Source organism: Vespa mandarinia, chromosome 9 (genome assembly GCF_050613455.1).
Source record: "Vespa mandarinia isolate Hongniang chromosome 9, ASM5061345v1, whole genome shotgun sequence".
In the NCBI taxonomy this organism is placed as follows: domain Eukaryota; kingdom Metazoa; phylum Arthropoda; class Insecta; order Hymenoptera; family Vespidae; genus Vespa; species Vespa mandarinia.
The window spans coordinates 2,583,020-2,597,500 of record NC_140818.1 but is presented as its reverse complement, the minus strand read 5'-3'; the positions used below and the strand labels follow the sequence as shown (position 1 = coordinate 2,597,500).

Sequence of the window (14,481 nt, the reverse complement as noted above, 5' to 3'; positions counted from 1 at the left end):
AAAAGAAAACGAAAAAAAAAGTTTGTTATATTGAGAAAAAAATGTATAAAATTTGAAAATTGAACATTTCTGTATTTATATATAAATATTTTGATGTTATTTTCCTATAATAATAATAATAATAATAATAATAATAATAATAATAATAATAATAATAATAATAATAATAATAATAACAATAATTTGATGGTTGGAATAAATTGTTATAATGGATTTTTGGATATAACTTTTGATCGGCTATTGATTATTATCGATATTCGATAATAATATATATATATTCGATATCTGATTTGATAATATTTGATTTTAATGAATGTTATTTGATTTTATTTTTAACAAACATTGTCATCGACATAACGCTTTTATTTATTCTCTTTCGTTGTCCTTCCTGAAGTAATAATCGATACTGTGTAGCTTTGTTTCACTATATTCTTCACAGATGATATTTGCATTCGTCAAAATATTATTTCATCCCGCGAAATTCAAAACTTGAACATTATAATTATTTTATGAATAAGTAAGCAATAATGAAATTATATAAAAGAAAAGATCTGATAATTTTCGATATTATTCTTACATTAATATAATCATATACGTATAAAATATAAAACAATATTTTTTTTATTAGATTCTCAATATGGAGGATGATATGAATTGGTTCAGAGCCGAATTAGATTCCAGAGAAGGACTCATTCCAAGTAATTACATAGAAATGAAAAATCACGAGTAAGGTTTACATTTTAGATATTTTTTTTTTCTTTTTTTTTTCTTTTTTTTTTTTTTTACATCGTAGTAAATAAAAGATTTCTCCTTATTCTGTTTTGATTTTATAGTTGGTATTATGGAAGGATAACCAGAGCAGATGCTGAAAGGCTATTAATGAATAAGCATGAAGGTGCCTTTCTGATTAGAATCAGTGAAAGCTCTCCTGGTGACTTTTCGTTATCCGTAAAGTAAGCACATGTTTTGTATTCATAATAATAATACATTTTAAAAAATCATTAAATATTCGAGAATTTATATTGTTCGTTTTACGATGATAGATGTTCAGACGGTGTGCAACACTTTAAAGTATTAAGAGATGCTCAGGGCAAGTTCTTTCTTTGGGTCGTAAAGTTTAATAGTTTGAACGAACTGGTAGAATATCATCGTACAGCATCGGTATCACGTTCACAAGATGTCAAATTACGTGATATGATTCCTGAAGAGGTAAGAAGAATATCCATAGAAACAAAAAGAATACATAGACTTATTATTAGAGTTTTTACTTCATTGATAATGAATTATGTGTTTATATATATATATATTTTTTTTTTATTTCAGTGTTTAGTGCAAGCATTATATGATTTTGCTCCACAAGAACCTGGTGAATTGGAATTCAGGCGAGGAGATGTAATTACTGTTACAGATCGCACAGATCAGCATTGGTGGCATGGGGAGATTGGTAACAGAAGAGGACTATTTCCATCGACCTATGTTACTCCCTATCACTCCTAGGTATAATAGAAATTTTAGCATAAAATTTAATAACTTTTCCAATGTTTTACTGATAATCATTGTACTGCATCTTACTTATTATTTTTAAATTATAGAAAAAGAATAAATGAATCTTCTGTTTTAGGCCTGATTTAATATATACAGGTCTCAACTATTGACCGCCTTATCCCACCATCATTATATACAGGATCAGCCTCGCTGCAAAATTAATCCAGAATGTTTTGCGAGCACACCGCCTATTGAATGGACTACCAGGATATACTCTTGGTGGTCCAAATGTCGAGTATTGTAATAAATACGATCTCGACATAAAATACTATTTAGTAAGGACCTCTGACCGGTCCCATTGAGAGAAAACATTATTTCTTACATCCTTAGTAATCCATACGAGAGTGTGTAGAGTTCCTTGATGTATTACACGACAGGGTAGTGTCCACATTGTTTTTATATATCGTTGGATGGACAAGTTTTAATCTTCTCTGTGGGACTGAATATGCTGCTACCATTTGAAGTTAACATTGATAGATGTCGTATGTGTATCGTATGTCTGCGATCAAATAGAATCCATTGAATATTCATTAACCGCAAACATTTTGACTTTTTATTCAATATATAATATACCAAGTGCTCTAAGCATGCATTCATTAACTATCATATGTTAATAAAATCGTAACATCGACATATATTATAAATGAAACTTGAAATGGTCTTTAGTATTTCTTGGTAGTCCATTAAAATGGTGTTATACATCACAGATAAGCATTAGTCTTTTGCAAGCATGCTCATTGGCCATATTAAAACAATAATTATATCTCTTGCTATCTCAGATAGTAGTTTAGGAGAACTGGGATTATATAAATCTTGTATTTTTTAATACAGATCCGCTATTCGAGGAAATGGGGACCTTGGCGAGAAAAGGGCCTAGTTAAAAACAATTGCATAAGAAATTTAAAAAAAAGAAAAAACTTTATATACGAACATGTATAGCGTTAAAAAAAAAGCGCATCGCCTTTTGGCATTGGACAATTTTTGTTGTCTTTTTTCTATCGTCAATATTTTCGCGAATGATTAAGAGAGAAAACATTTTTTTCTTACGCTTTTATTATACGTTCGATAATACGAATATTTCAGATATATTATCTGTATCGTATACTCAGACACATACAAATTCGAATAAGCTAAATATAAGCTTTTCTTCGGTATTTCTTCATAATGAAATCTTAAAAGAATTGGTGGAATCTATTTAAAAGATATTATTAATACTGTTTCTCTCTCATCATCTATATACATAAGCAGTTAAAACGCTTAAAGAGATTTATTTTGTAATTAAACGAATCTTGTGGTATACGTAGTGAACAAAAAATAAAAAAAAAAAAAAATAAAAAATAGAAAAAATCTTTTGTTTTATTCTAGAGATTTTACTACGAGTTGGGAGAGACAACCACACATATACAGCGATAAAGCGTATATACATATTGTATATACATTATACATGCATACATATTGAAGATAATCGTGCGAGATTAAAATACAATTATTGTGATTGATTTATTTTTTGACAACAACTCTGTGACACATATTGCATAAATGCAAAAATAGATAAATACAAATATTTCATATGATAAAACATTATTGCTACTTAAAAACGGAAAACAAAAAAAAAGGAATGAAAACAAATATTGCTATGCACTTCATTATTCATCTAGCAAATTTAATCATATGTTGCAAGAAAAAAGAAAAAGATGCCAAGAAGCGATACGATATTGAAGTCTGCCATGTGTTAATTTTAATCTGCACACAATATTTAAATATAAAGTTTGTAATTTTAAAAACGATTCAAGGGGAGTCTATGTACATTTCTCAAGAAAAAAAGAACAAAAAAGAAAACAAAAAATATTCTGTTTACTGATTTCAGCAATTCTTGCTTTTTTTCTGTGTAAACAATGAAAATGTTTAGTCTTATTGTGTAATTATTATTATTATTATTATTATTATTATTATTATTATTATTATTATTATTATTATTATTATTATATTATTATTAATTAATTATTATTATTACTGCGTTATGTTACATTTTATTATTAACAATATATTGCATTAATCATACTTGCATGCTTTTTTTTTACTTACGCCCATAAACCATATATGCCTATTGTATAAGCCGAAATCACATGTGCTATTTATTGTCTCACTATCTACCATTTCTATTTGTTCTTCATCGTTCATTAGTAACAGTCAAAAATTATATAAGAGAAGTAAATTTTTCACAACTTTTTAAAAATAATATAACAAATATCGTAAAAAATATAGAATTAATTCCTCTTTTCTTTTTTTTTCCAAACTAAAATTGTAAGTAACTTTATTATGATTTTATGCATAAAAAAAGTAAGACTGTTTAATGATTAATTTTTCAATGAAACATCGATAAGATTGTAAAATAATGAAATATATACGGACTGATAAATGTTCAACTTTCTATTCATATTTCAACACTGGGTCTTTTTTTTAAGTTGACTTATTTTTTACATGCATATATATATATGTGAAATAATATAGTTCCTGTGATAACTTTTTTATTTTTATTTGTCATAGGAATAACAAAAAATCTACTAAAATTTATCACTTGTTCATTTTTAATTTATAAAAACTTTTTTTGGTGTACTTTGTACCATTAAAATAAAAATTTAGTAAGGCTAATGTTATGTAAAAATTTTACGAAAATTAACGCCGATTTTTAATAGCTTTTTGTAAGATAGTTTGGCTCGTACTTAAAGATGCAATATATATCTTTTAAGTTTATTATTTATTTTTTAAACAATAAATTCGTACATATTCGTAATTAATATTAAAAGATATAGATTAGCGATTTTTAATATCAATTTATCAATAGCGCACAAAAATATGCATCTCTCTATCTATATATTATCACTTTGCTAAGATTTGTCAAGTTTTATGCATTATTGTAGCATATTAATAAAAAAAAAAAAAAACTTGTTCGTATGCAGATAATGAATAAAGCAATATTTACATTTGCTTATGTAGTATATAAGCAATGTATTTTGACTCACATGTACAAGCTGTTTAAATAAATCTGGAATTGAGTTGTCTCTTGACAACAGTGTACCATGATACTTTGGACCAAGAAATAATATAACAAAAAAATGTATTCAAGGTGAACATTTGCATAAAAAGTTTAGCTAATTGTGCCAATTCCTTAATATTATTTATCATTTATGAAATAATGAGAAATATTTTCAATTTCCTGCTTTTTCATCCATGTACGATTCTTTTAATGAGTAAGACCACAAAGTGGATTTAGAATGGAAAATTGTATTATATCTAATGCATTTAATTACTGCACTTGGCACAACATTAGTAATTATTTACTGCCTGATATACAATTAATGTTTACTACCAAACGCATATTATGTAATAACACATGATAATTGTAGTACAATAAAGCATTCTCAGAAAGTAACATTATATTCTTTCATAAAATTCTATATTTATCAATGTTATTATGGGTATGATTGATGTTTGCGATTAATGTTTTGTATTAAATTTAATCTCTAAAAATTATTTTTAATTACAAAAATATTGTACAGTTCGCAGTTAGAATTTCTTCAATCATTACAGATTAAAATAACATAGAATAGACATTATATGTTGCTTGTATTATCGATCAACATACAAGTCTGTAAGAGATATATCTTCCTGCAGTTTCAGAAGGTCTAATAATTTTGACTACTTGTCCTCTTTTCAGACCAAAATAACGAGCCACTGGATCACCAGCTTGTATACGCATTAATTGATTTTCTTTAAGCTTATACCTAGTAAGTAATTCTTCTTTTTCATCTGGTGTTAATACTATATGTTCAGGTACAAGTTCGTGTTCTGTGATATTTATCAACAACTCAGATTCCAAAAATTGTTCTAAAATATACTTAGGTGCCATATCTACTAAAGATTGTTTAGCAGACGGTGTCATACCTTGTTGTACGACAATGATTGCTCTGGAAAAGAAACAATGAAATATAATTTAATATAATCTTCATATAAAAATCTTTCCAAGAAACATACCTATGAATTTTTTCTTCCTGCATACGCTGACAATAAGTTTTTATAGTTTTGATACCTATTTTGGGTTCATCGGGAAAAAAGACAAAAAGTTGATCCGTAGGATCATCATTGTGTGCAACTAATACAATAAGATCGCTACGTGCTGGTCTTTTTTCACTCGGTTTATCGCCAAATTGTTCTTTAAATTGTTCTAAAGTCTGATCCAATTCATCCTGTGTCACGAGATAACCTCTATCATGACACAACTGCATCACTGTTTTACGAATTCGCCACAATTTATAAGTTTCTGCTTCATCATCCATTTCGTAATATATACAAATAAATACAATTAAATTTTTAATAAACAATTGAATTCAAATTCTAATTATTTCACTTTGTTTTCTTCTTTGAAATTATAGTACTTATGGCTGTTCACTATCTTCTGGCCATGGCATATGTGACTCCAGCGATAGATGTGGACAAAATGTGAACTACAAGCGTAATAAGCAAATACTGTCCCCCACTATGCATCTAGTTCAACAGTGTATAAGTTTCTGTAGATTATATCATTTTTTGTTGTTGTTGTTGTATATACAAATTTTTATATGTAGTAAAAATAGTAGATTAAATAGATAAATTAATTGAAAAATATTTGTTAATTGTACAAACTTTATATTTTTTTTCCTAGCTAAAGCACATTTAAATAGCTATTTAATAGAATTTTTCAATTAAATCGTTAAATTTTCATCTCAAAAATGAGACTGTTCATAAAAATCGGAAAAGTATTACGCCTGTATGTGGCGTAAACCATTATAAAACTAGGGTTGAACAACCTTAATCTTAGCAACAAATTCAAACTAATAATATTTCAATATAACTATGTCGGTTCAGTAGATCATTGCATTATCGATAGAGTTTTTAAAAGTAAAAACTACACATTTTTACGTTGTTGATCTAAAATTGACTTAGCTTTTCGCTATTTTATTTTTTTTTAGTTTCGTCAAATTTTTAATAGGATAAATATTTTTTTATTGTTGTGTGCTGTAATAATTCGACATGGATCAATATTTTAAAAGTTACGAGGAACTGGATGTAAGAGATAGGTTATACATAACATTTACATGATTATATATAATAATTTAATTTTAGGTGCATCGTTTAATGCTTAATGATACGTCCAGAACTTTAGCATATAAAAATGCTATACTTAATTATGCAGACAAATTCAAAGACAAAATAGTTATTGATGTTGGTGCTGGGACAGGTGTTACAAGACCGTAAAATATAAATTCTATATATAAAATCATATGAAATTTTAATCTTTTTAAACGGATATGTGTTTTTAGGTATATTGTCTATTTTCTGTGCTCAGGCTGGTGCAAAAACAGTATATGCAGTAGAAGCCAGCGAATTGGCTAAATTGTCCGAGGAAGTAATTGTCGAAAATAATTTGGAAAATGTAATTAAAGTAATCCATAGTAAGATTGAAGATCTTGATCCAAATGTTATTCAAAAAGCAGATATAATAGTCTCAGAATGGATGGGATTTTATTTAGTACACGAAGGAATGTTAGAATCTCTATTATTTGCAAGAGATAATTTCTTACGCAAAGGAGGAATCTTATTTCCGTCGATAGCTAAATTGTATGCTTCTCCGTGTCAATTATCATCAATGTTCCAATTTTGGGACAACGTTTTTGGAGTCAGTATGAAGTAATTATAATTTTAATAATAATTTTTATAATATTAATGATTTTGGTTCGTTTATATAAATTCTATTTCAATTAAATTCTATTATCTTATTTTTACTCTTAGATGTATAGGAAAACACTATCGAGAAACTAAATCAACGAAACCAGAAATAGTATCAATAAATCAGGATGATGTTTTAGCGGATAGTAAATTAATAGCATGGTTAGACTTGCAAAGCATTATTTTATCAGAAATAAATACTTTGGGAAATGAAGAATATGTATCCATTTGTAATAAGGAAGGAATATTACAAGGAATTTGTATCTGGTTCTCAGTTGAATTTCCAGACGGTTCAGAATTATCTACAGGACCGTTAGATACATCAACACATTGGAAACAAACTGTAATTGTATTGCCTATGGATGTAAAAGTGGAAAAAAATGAACCCGTGGCATTTAATTTAGAATTAACAAAGGACACCTCAAAAGAAAGAGAATATAACATAAAATTAATATTGTTAGATGCTGCTGAAGTTGAACACGAAATTCCATGTTATTGTTATATGACTAAGTGTATTGTAACAAGAAAATATTTAGAAGAACAATCAAATGGTACCATAAAAGGCTGAAATTGTTTGCATATAAGATGATTATGCAAGTCCTATTATAAAAGTCTTTTTTTATTACTTATATTGCTAATATAACATAATATTATATAAACATATAATATGTATTAATTGTAAATAAATGAAAATGAATAGATAGAACAATATATACGACAATGAAACTAAAATGTGTATATTGGAAAGTATATATGTATATATACATATAATATATATTTATATGTGTTTTTATTACTTTATAATAGTTTAAATAAAAAGATAAAAACATGATAACTATAAATATAATTAACAATAATGTATACAAAAGGAATAATACTTTACACAATGTAAATATATTTTACGTATATGATTTTATAATTTCTTTACAATTTTATATTGTAATACCAATATTAAGACCATCAGTTAAATGGTTGGATAAATAACTTATGTCATATATGTCACGATCTTACGATCTGAATTAATTTTGTATGTACTGAGTACATACGTATACGGATTTTTTTTTTCCTTATGCAAGTATACGTTTTTGGAAGAAATTAAGAAAATAATCTCATTGTATATTAATTGATATACATTCTTCATCTTTATCATTTATTATTAATGTCATTTCAACTGTAAAAGCATTTTTTCTATAATTTTATTTATATAATATAAAGAACTAAAAATAAATATATATAAAATAATAAAGATTTATCAGATTAGGATACAACATTTTTTTAAGATATAAGAAAATAATGCATATTTGTTTCACTTATTTGGAGTTTGATTAATTTGCTACAATCCACTACAATCTGCTGAGTACGTACAATCCATTTGAATCATCATTTTCTACAGCTTTCTTGCTTATATTATTTTCATTAATATGTTCATGGATTCTGCATTGCATTAGCACGACAGAATGGTAATGGTTGTTTTATTTTGCACTTACTTGCATACTAATGTCATAAGAAATGAAAAATAAAAATTGTGTATGCAAGTATCAAATAAATTTGATAATAAAATTTGTAAGCTGATTAACTTCTTACCAAAGGTAAGATGATATTGAAGAATAAATTTGTTGTCTTACATTTAGCACTAAAGTCATTTCTATTATATTTCTATTACCAGTTTGAAAACTTCTACAGAGTATACAATATTATGCACGCATCACAATTTGATATTTATGTATTTATACATGAAATTTATTCTATAATATCATTCAAGGAGTATTTGGACTTATGCAGTAAAATTCTATTCGTGCAAAGTGTTTGGACACATCTATATTAAATGCAATTTAATCAGAAAGACTATTCAATGTTAAATAAAAAATTATTGGCATTTTATCATTGCATGTATATTGATATTAGTATCTGTATTCCATCGAGCTATTATTTTTAATATATTGTAAACAATTTTTTTTTATCTGATTTTAGTAAATCTTTTTTTGTACATAATACTTTCAAAATTATATTGATATCAAGCACATATCTGAATGAATGCATAATGACATTAAGCAACTGTACAGATATCAATATTTACGATACCGAATAAGATCTTAGTATCTAGTTTCGTTAAATTAATTTTCATACAAAATGGTATATATAAAAATAATGAAAGATCAAGATAAAATATATTTGGACAATTTTTCAATCAATTTATTATTCTAAAGAAATTTGCATAATTATATATTACGATAAAATAAATATTTTGAAATAAATTATGAAGAGATATCGAAATAACAGTTTAAAACAAAATATTCATCTCAGAAAAAAAAGTATAATAAATTATTTCGATTAAAACTAGCAACCGCAATCTCTTCGAGCATCATTTTGTATTTTATAGCACATTGATAATAAACATTGATATTACTAAAATCAACGCGTGATAATAATTCATTAAATTTTTTTAGTTTTGGATGGATTATTAAGGAATACTTTTCGTGAATTATTTATTTCATATAAGTAGAATTTTCTTAATGAAAAATCTAAAACTATTTGTAGTTTTGTAACAAATAAGACTTCCAAAAAGGCAGTTATATGGTAATTATTAATGATTTCATATTTTTAATATTTATATTTAAAGATCTCTCATGACCTTACATTCAGAATAGGACAATCAAATTTTATATCTAAATTATATTAGCTAAACGTATTTTTCTTTTTTTTTGTATCTTTTTAATATCAAGAGTAAGTTGGATTAAACATAATAGAAAACTGAATTGATGAGAAATTATTTTAAGGCTCTGTTTGTATAATATAATTTTTTTTCATGTATTAATATTCAAAATTTGTCTATTCTTTTACAAATATTAATAACATATTGTTCAAAGAATTTCAAACTTGTATACACTTTATATTTTCAAATGGGCAGCATATTTATCTAGAAATTTTACATTCTGGTAATTATTTATTTCATGCTCACCTTTTTTCTTTTGTCCTTTATTTTATTTATTTATTTATTCTTTTTAACCAAGATTTATTTTATTTTTTGATCTACTTAAAAATACTGTGATTTCAATAGCTCGATAAACACAGCTTATGTAATGTTATATATTAATAAAGTGAATACTTATTTTATTTGCCTGTTGATTTTGTAATAATTAGCAATATTTTTAATAGACTTTTTTTTTAATGTATTTTAAACGAAAATTCAATCAAAGAGAGGCATCAATAAAAAATTTTATCGATAAAATGACAATAGTTGATAAATTGTTGACATTTTAAAAAATTCCATTCATAAGTACATAGTGTATACAAATATATATATATATATATATATATATAGAATATATATATATATATATATATATATATATATATATATATATAGAATCATTACTTTTATATATTTTTTGAGAATAAGCAAGTTTAATGGAATGGCTTATAAAGTGAGATTATGTCAAAATCAATAGAACAACTACTAAAAGTAAGTATATTATGTTCATAAGAGCACACTTTCACATATTTAATAGAATTCATTCTAATATAGAGTAAATAACAAGGAAATACATATGGTGAACTATGTACGTTAACGAGTTCATTTATACAATTGTCTATCTATATACAATATGTAAATACGAGAGAGTTATTTTTTCTAAATATAATTTCAAGTTAAATTTTCATTGATAATTCAATTTAACATATTCGAACGGTGTGAACATTTTTTTTTTATTTTGTTCACTACTTGTGTTTGTTATTATTACAAATCTATAATGGCATCCCAGACTTTGCAATGAGGTTTAAATATCTACCACTCTGCTGACTATTAGAAATGTTTAACTTGAAGATAAGATAAAGATACACTATTATATAAAGATATTCTATAAAATCATTAAATATGCTATAATACATTTTTATATACGTTTAGAATGTATTATTAGGCATAGAGAATACATTATAGCATATAAGCTTTAATGTTATCAATTATTTTTCAACAATTACTTGTCGAAATAAATATACAGAAAAGTAAATAGTAATGAAGAAAAAAAATTGAAGAAGATAATATGGTGCAGAAATATTCTTATATTGTTGATTGGTGTTTATATTGTTTTATATAGGCTAACCATTGATAATTATATAATTTAAATATATCATTACCATCAAGTTGTCACTAACACTTTGCTTTTATTTGATTTTTATCATGTTATTAATCAATGCATTGAATTTTATTGAGAAGTTGTCATAATCGTGTATATTGTTCGTGCATACTCATAAATCATTTTTTAATATATATATATATATATTATATTCGTAGTCAGAATAAGAATATGTGAAGAAAACTCATAATAAAATTGATTTCTAGAGTTATGGTGGCAGATCAACAGTCATTCTAATTATTTTGCTTGTCATTGATATAATCTACAGAAATATTAGGCAAAATTGATAAATTTAAAATTCACATCTCCCTAGTTTTTTAAAGAATGAAAAGTTTTTAAGTCGCAAATACATTACCTGATACAATTAAGAGATGTACGTTACACAGTTGTTCCATATGTACTAAACATTACTCTGGTTGTGTCCGTATCCAAAGTAACATCTTCTGGGGAAGCTAAATCAACTTTAATGGATCCAGAATTATTTCTTCTTCTTGTCACACCGCCACCCCAATTTGAAAGAGTCCAATGATAATTTTCACCCTCCTTATCGTTATTTGCAGTCTCTTGAGTTTCATCATTGTCTTTATCCAAACCTGTCTCAATAGAGACAGAAGATTGTGATGCAACGGAATCAAAACTAGAATCTCCTCCACCTCTGTAACGGCTTACACATTCCGTAGCCATTTCACCCGGTGATTCTTCAATAGCTCGTAAAATATTTTGACAGAGCTCTGAATCTAATGGAATTGGATCTTCAGAATCACGATTATGAATGGTAATAGCTATATGTGCCGGATGTGGAATAGGAAGTGGAATTACTAATTTTTCAGCACTATATGGTCGAAGCTGACGTTTCCATGGTTGCCATCGTCCATCTACACTACCATTTGCTGAAACTGTACGCCTTCTTACTTTAGTAGATGTTAATAAACCGTTAGTGTCGCTAAAAAAAAAAAAATGAAAATTTTTTTTATATATATACTTTCTTCATTTCTCTTTCCATTGTGTATTATATAGCTATCATTATAACATTTTAGTGTATCATACCATCGTTTATCAGATTTCTTGCTATTACTGGCTTGCTTAGCTCGTGGATTAAATGCTGAAACTTCCAGATACGGGCTATGTACTTGGATATTTCCACGTGGTGCATACACTGCACCCAATAAATCAGGCCCGTTAATACCACCTAACTCTGTACTATGAACCATATCTGTGTATCGTGACAAATCAACACCCGGATGTGGTTCTAATCTGAATTTTGTATCTGAGTCATCGAGGGGTTGAAGAAAATCCAAACTAAATATATCGGCGTACATAAGCCCTGCTAAACCTGCCCAATCACCAACACCCAATCCTTTATTTTCCCAAAAGTCCTCTTCGTTTCCCGGTAGACGGGCAAAAACGTGTAATGGATAAAGTCTTTCTAACATCAGTGCACCTTGTTGTATAACTACCTATATTATTATTAATGGTCAAATCATCAGTCACAAGTGTTATAATAATATTTTATAATAATATCAAAATATAAGGCACCTTCAAATCAAATGTTGTAAGTTTTATCTTGCTTCTTACGGCCACACCGAGTCCAGTTTGTAAGTTTTTCCTTCGTCGTTCTAATTTTTCATGCAGAACAGCGATAAGATCTCTAGCTTCTTTCTCAAGCGACTTGTACGGATCTCTTATTTTTGCAAGACCAGCTGCAAAAGGGCCAAAGCAAGCTTCTACGAACTGGCTAAAATCTCTTTGCGGTTGAGTTATTAATCTCTCCGTTTCTTGTTGAAAAGCTAATAATTCATCCAGCTCTAATTTAGCTTCAAACGCGGCCAATGCTTGTTCAGGTCTTATCTGAGAAATATATAAAAATTATTTGAACGGTCCATTAATTTTCTTTTTAACTCTTTGATATTATTTTCTTACTTGATAATAATAATCCGATGCTAATCCCGGTCCTGCTATTCTTTTGACTACAAAACTGTCACTAGCAGGAATTCGTCCTCTATTTTTGATTACCAAATGAAACATGGCTGTATCCCATACTACTCTAATGCAATAACGTATTACAGCAACTATAAAAACACATTAAATTAAAAATAAATATCGAAGTTTTCATTTAACATTTATTTCTTTGAAAAAAGTATATTTCTTACCAGTAAGTATCACAAAAGAAATAATAGGGCATACAAAGAGAGCTACAATTAAAGCTGCTATTGGTTGTAAACATCCTTGTATACCAATATTCCAAACCAATGCTTCCATTACAACTAAATAGCGATTGCGACTTGGTTCTGGACTATCTAAATCCATTATAAGTGCCATGAAAGCATGTAACGTTAAAGTAATTAAAGGCATCCTAAAAAAAAAAAACAATTGTAACAATTTTTAAAATAATTGTACAATAAAAACAATTAAATGATGGGAATTAACTAACCACATAATTGCAGTGAGTGCAATAAGCAGAGATCCAAAACTTGCAAGTATACATACGACAGGAAAAACAAATAATATAACAAGCGTTCCTAAAAGGCCTTTGGCACCATAATTCCATAGCCTATTTAAATGTCTTGTCATTCCCTTGCCAATAAATCCTGTAACAATAAAAAAAGAAAAAAAAAAGAAGAAAAAGAAGGAAGAATCGTTACAAAATAATTCTCAATAAATTATAAAAGATTAATATATACAATAAAAATATTTACCTGTATCAGGTTCTGTTTCAAAATGAGTTCGACTTTTACTGATATGCCTCCACAGTGCTACTAATCGAGAACAGAGAGTAGGCATTTGTGAAGATTTTCGTGGAAATAATGTTCCATTAACTTGGCTTAATTCTAAATCAGGAGTAAAAGGTTGCACAAGTAACAAAGCACGGATAGATACTGGACTGTACCATGGAACTGCTACTCCCAAGAGAAACATCGCATTCCAAGTCCAACACCATGTTCTTGCTATGTAATTTATCCAACGCCACATTGGCCACCTTCGTGTAAGGTAATAATGTGGATTAATGAAATCTAATGCATATTTTATAATTCTTAAC

The 14,481-nt window shown here is 27.1% G+C and overlaps 4 protein-coding genes across 14 annotated transcripts in view; 2 read left to right on the top strand and 2 right to left on the bottom strand.

The window, feature by feature from the left end:
- The window catches only part of drk (growth factor receptor-bound protein 2 drk), a 6,075-nt gene extending 2,744 nt beyond the window's left edge, over positions 1-3,331 (top strand). For all 4 annotated transcript variants that reach the window (XM_035877045.2, XM_035877042.2, XM_035877043.2 and 1 more), the window contains 5 exons: positions 629-726; positions 834-953; positions 1,044-1,209; positions 1,324-1,497; positions 1,622-3,331. In XM_035877045.2, coding sequence (XP_035732938.1) covers positions 629-726; positions 834-953; positions 1,044-1,209; positions 1,324-1,497 — 558 coding nt within the window. In that variant the 3' untranslated portion in view covers positions 1,622-3,331. The remainder of the gene's footprint in view (positions 1-628; positions 727-833; positions 954-1,043; positions 1,210-1,323; positions 1,498-1,621) is intronic.
- An 818-nt stretch (positions 3,332-4,149) lies between these two features.
- Rpb5 (DNA-directed RNA polymerases I, II, and III subunit Rpb5) lies at positions 4,150-6,031 on the bottom strand. Its single transcript, XM_035877321.2, has 2 exons — positions 5,581-6,031; positions 4,150-5,513 (listed from the first exon to the last, which is right to left on the bottom strand). The coding sequence occupies exons 1-2, from the start codon at positions 5,880-5,882 to the stop codon at positions 5,183-5,185; spliced, it is 633 nt and encodes a 210-aa protein (XP_035733214.1). The 5' UTR covers positions 5,883-6,031; the 3' UTR covers positions 4,150-5,182.
- LOC118446533 (uncharacterized) overlaps positions 5,942-14,481 on the bottom strand; it is a 36,506-nt gene continuing 27,966 nt past the window's right edge. For 3 of the 7 annotated variants that reach the window (XM_085659322.1, XM_035877296.2, XM_035877302.2), the window contains 7 exons: positions 14,141-14,421; positions 13,876-14,032; positions 13,595-13,797; positions 13,365-13,513; positions 12,981-13,292; positions 12,492-12,901; positions 10,686-12,387 (listed from right to left, as the gene is read on the bottom strand). In XM_085659322.1, the coding sequence (XP_085515448.1) occupies positions 11,823-12,387; positions 12,492-12,901; positions 12,981-13,292; positions 13,365-13,513; positions 13,595-13,797; positions 13,876-14,032; positions 14,141-14,421 (2,077 nt within the window). In that variant the 3' untranslated portion in view covers positions 10,686-11,822. Of the gene's footprint in view, positions 6,091-10,685; positions 12,388-12,491; positions 12,902-12,980; positions 13,293-13,364; positions 13,514-13,594; positions 13,798-13,875; positions 14,033-14,140; positions 14,422-14,481 lie in introns of those variants that run through there. The other 4 variants (XM_035877301.2, XM_035877300.2, XM_035877298.2 and 1 more) reach the window with 4 other exon arrangements.
- On the top strand, positions 6,123-8,061 carry LOC118446537 (protein arginine N-methyltransferase 6-like). 2 transcript variants are annotated; one of them, XM_035877316.2, is made up of 4 exons: positions 6,123-6,651; positions 6,709-6,823; positions 6,906-7,272; positions 7,375-8,061. In XM_035877316.2, the coding sequence occupies exons 1-4, from the start codon at positions 6,616-6,618 to the stop codon at positions 7,877-7,879; spliced, it is 1,023 nt and encodes a 340-aa protein (XP_035733209.2). In that variant the 5' UTR covers positions 6,123-6,615; the 3' UTR covers positions 7,880-8,061. The 2 variants fall into 2 exon arrangements, with proteins under 2 accessions (XP_035733209.2, XP_035733211.2); XM_035877318.2 differs by having other exon boundaries at positions 6,125-6,651; positions 6,709-6,836; positions 7,375-8,060.

Coding starts and splice junctions, on each gene's coding strand:
- LOC118446537 (XM_035877316.2), top strand. CDS start 6,616: ATGGATCAATATTTTAAAAGTTACGAGGAACTGGAT. Junction 6,652..6,708: donor AAAGTTACGAGGAACTGGAT/GTAAGAGATAGG, acceptor ATTTAATTTTAG/GTGCATCGTTTAATGCTTAA. Junction 6,824..6,905: donor TGATGTTGGTGCTGGGACAG/GTGTTACAAGAC, acceptor ATGTGTTTTTAG/GTATATTGTCTATTTTCTGT.
- Rpb5 (XM_035877321.2), bottom strand. CDS start 5,882: ATGGATGATGAAGCAGAAACTTATAAATTGTGGCGAATTCGTAAAACA. Junction 5,514..5,580: donor CAGGAAGAAAAAATTCATAG/GTATGTTTCTTG, acceptor TTTCTTTTCCAG/AGCAATCATTGTCGTACAAC.